General features: G+C 38.4%; 1 protein-coding gene across 1 annotated transcript; it reads right to left on the bottom strand.

The window, feature by feature from the left end:
- Positions 1-326: 326 nt before the first annotated feature.
- On the bottom strand, positions 327-2,389 carry LOC146390543 (butyrophilin-like protein 2). The gene is given in 4 exon segments (XM_084923608.1): positions 327-643; positions 1,054-1,122; positions 1,125-1,394; positions 2,247-2,389. Coding segments are annotated over 4 exon segments (774 nt in total). The 5' UTR covers positions 2,383-2,389; the 3' UTR covers positions 327-344.
- Between the last annotated feature and the right edge of the window lie 890 nt (positions 2,390-3,279).

Raw genomic sequence — 3,279 nt, forward strand, 5'->3', positions numbered from 1 at the left:
AATCAAGATCATTTTACACAAAGAGACAATGGCATAATTTATTTTTTGAAGGTGCTTTTTGATGCACTTTTATTCTGCAAAATGTAACATTTAGAATCATTACAAAAGAATAATGAAATCTAAGTTTTATGCAGTCCAGCTGATTCAGGTGTTAAGCTTACCCGGTATGTAAATCTCTGAGTCCCTAATCTGGTTTATCTCAGGCTGCTGGACTCTGCAGATGACCCTGTGATTAAAAAGACACACCTTTAGGTTTCATTCACAGTTTTGTCCTGGAAAAAGAAAACTGATGTGCACTTTTTGTCATAGCTTATGCATGACTGCACTGATGTAATGACTTGATATCACATTCCCATTTGGATGAAGTAAATGACACAAATAAAATGAGATCTGAGGTCTTGAACTTTAGGCATTAAAATTATATTAAACCTGTTGGTAGCAGTATGCAGAGTGACTCTTCTTCTGACTGTCAGACACCCTGGGGAGTTTCGATCTCTCTTTGGGTCTTCAGCACTGATCTCATTTCCCTGATTGTCAAGAAATGTAATCCTAGGCTCAGGGAACCAGCACTTAGCCTCACACTGCAGAGTCAGTCCTCCTCCAACACCAGGAACAACATAGAGTTTTGGCTCAGAAAAAGCACCTGTAAAAACAAGAATTATTCAGGTTGTGGCCTTTGAACTTTCCAGCAAACATTATTACAAAAATTTTCACTGTGGAAAATACTTTAATGTCAAATATTATCTGAGGTTTGTGGATCATAGAAATCATTAAAGAATCTGCATGTTCTCCTAAGAACATTTGGCAAAGACGATTGGGGAAAATCTGCAGATAATTGGTTACCTTTGCTTAGAATAAAGAATAGAAAGGAGAAAACCTCAGACTATTTCATTAAATAATAAATCATTTAATCTGACATTCACAGTAAAATCTGTGCACTCCTCACGCCCTCCTCGGAGTCTTTAGTGAAACCTAAACCAAAATGTGAGGCTTGTGCTGATCTCCAAAGTGGAGGAAAGGATAAATACAGTACTGCACTTTGAGTTAACATACCTACAAACAGCTCCAGTCTTGTGATGACTTTCTTTTTCCTGTTCCTCCGAATTGCACACTGGTAGTTTCACTGTCATTTAGCTGCACGTTGGACATCACCATTGACAGGTTTCCGTCGTGAAGTTTGTGCATGATGAGGTTTGTTCTGTACTGAAACACTGGATTCTTCATCTCGAAGGTCTCACATCCATCCCGGTACAGGAAGGCAGTGTTTGGAAACAGACCCTCTTTAGTCCACTCCACTGTTGGCACCTCACTGTTGATGGTGGTGATGCAGGGCAGGAGGATAGTTTCACCGACAAAGGCGACGATCTTTGGTCCAGTATCCACTAACATTATTCCTGTGAATAAGAAAAAAAAAAAAAAACAGAATATGTGTGGCAACTAATTACTGTGTTTTTCCTACAGTCAAAGAACTGGATCTACTAATATAGTTTACATGTGCAACAACAGTATTTCTCAATACTATAGAACTCAAAATGCCCAAGTTAACAACATTAAAACAAGTTAAAACATTTGTGTACAGCTTGGTAGACAAACCAGCTTTAGCCTCTGTGGATAGTTCATCTCTACATGACAACAGCAGGAGTGATTTTTAAAAAAAAATGTATTTATTATTACCACTCATTGAAATTTTGTTGAGGTTTAACTTTTGCAGTTGAGCCTACTTTGATGGGTCTGCCGACACTGGCAGCTATTTCCAATAGCTGTTTGCTAGGACTCAGTTGAAGTAATTGTATAAAGAAGACCTCTTGGCTTCTTTTAGGGCATTTATCCCTCAAATACCTATTGTGTAATACAGTTTATTGATGCAGTTTGCTAAACAGAATGCTAGGATTTAGCATTTATTTAGCAATTAAATTTGGTTACATGAGCTGGGCTGTAGTTACATCGTAAGGTTGTAAAAACTGAGCTTTAAAATGAACAGTGGTAATAAAAACATAGGGTGACAGTGATCACTGACTGTTTCAGATTAAATAAAACAAGATACAAAGAATTAACCATTCAACATTAACCATGTAGTCCACTGTACATGGGCATATAAACGGACAACGGGCAGAGGCAGCTACTACACTGATATCCTCTCCATTTCAGCAGATTTTATAACAAATATATTCTTGTGTTATCTGCACAGTAATTCGTGGGAAAGTCACGCGACACAAAACACTCCCACGGGACTGTAGAAATCCTACCTCTACAAGAAGATAGGACCGTGGTGAGTAAGAACACAAGGACGTGCGTGGCCGAAGCACAGAAAAACGACCTGCCGGATCCACGGGTATGAAATATTGACTGAAAAAGGAGCCAAACTCTGTTAACCTGCTCCATGCTTCCTCTCTAGAGGGCAGCCTGAGGCATAATGATGTGCAACAGTTCCAACTGTAGTATCTCATTCACAAAACGGGAAGTGGGTGGGTTCATGACGGTGTGAATGTCATCATACACTCTTGTTTTGTTTTTTAACGTATTTGTAGTTTAGGAGATCATAGTCATTGTGCTCTCTTAAACTACACCCAGATAAGATTCAAATGCAGTACAAGATAAATCTGGCTGAATGAAAACAAACTCACAAAAGACAATAAGGTCTGCTGCTTCAAGTCAAACAGTGAGTGAGTGAACTGAAAGTGCTTCCTTTCATCATGCCAAACAATACAAACAGCTACAAAAGTAGCTTTGTAATGCTGAATGTGCTGAAACTGACAACTTGTTATCATAGATTGTAATTTTCTAATTCACATCACATTTCATATGAAACCCTTTGGGAAATCGTCCAGTGTCTCAAAAAAAAAAAAAAAAAAAGCTAAAAGGAATATCTTAAAGACACAAACCCCCAAATTTAAGACACAAAAAGGTCGCCCAGCAGATGATGTAGACAGGATTAACACAGTCAGATGTAAAATGTCAACCGGACTACAAATCTTTGCTCTTTGTTGCTCTTTGTCATGCTGAATAGTGGTACTGACACGTACTAGTCCTCGGCTTCCTTCCTTCCCCTTAGCATAAAGTCTGCAAACAAATATAACTCAAAGCAACAACAAAAGGATGTACAACACAGCCACAAACCACATCCACATTGTAAGTAGTCATCTAATGTCTTTGATATTAGACAAAGATGACATTAGATGACTTTGAGGTCTGGTCTCCTATATAAAATTAACAGGGTACATGACTGGAGTCCCTCAAAGAAACTAGTAACCAGAACAACTAGAACCAATTATTGAGCTG

This window comes from Perissodus microlepis, chromosome 3 (assembly GCF_051167445.1).
Source record: "Perissodus microlepis isolate ML-2025 ecotype Zambia chromosome 3, ASM5116744v1, whole genome shotgun sequence".
NCBI lineage: Eukaryota > Metazoa > Chordata > Actinopteri > Cichliformes > Cichlidae > Perissodus > Perissodus microlepis.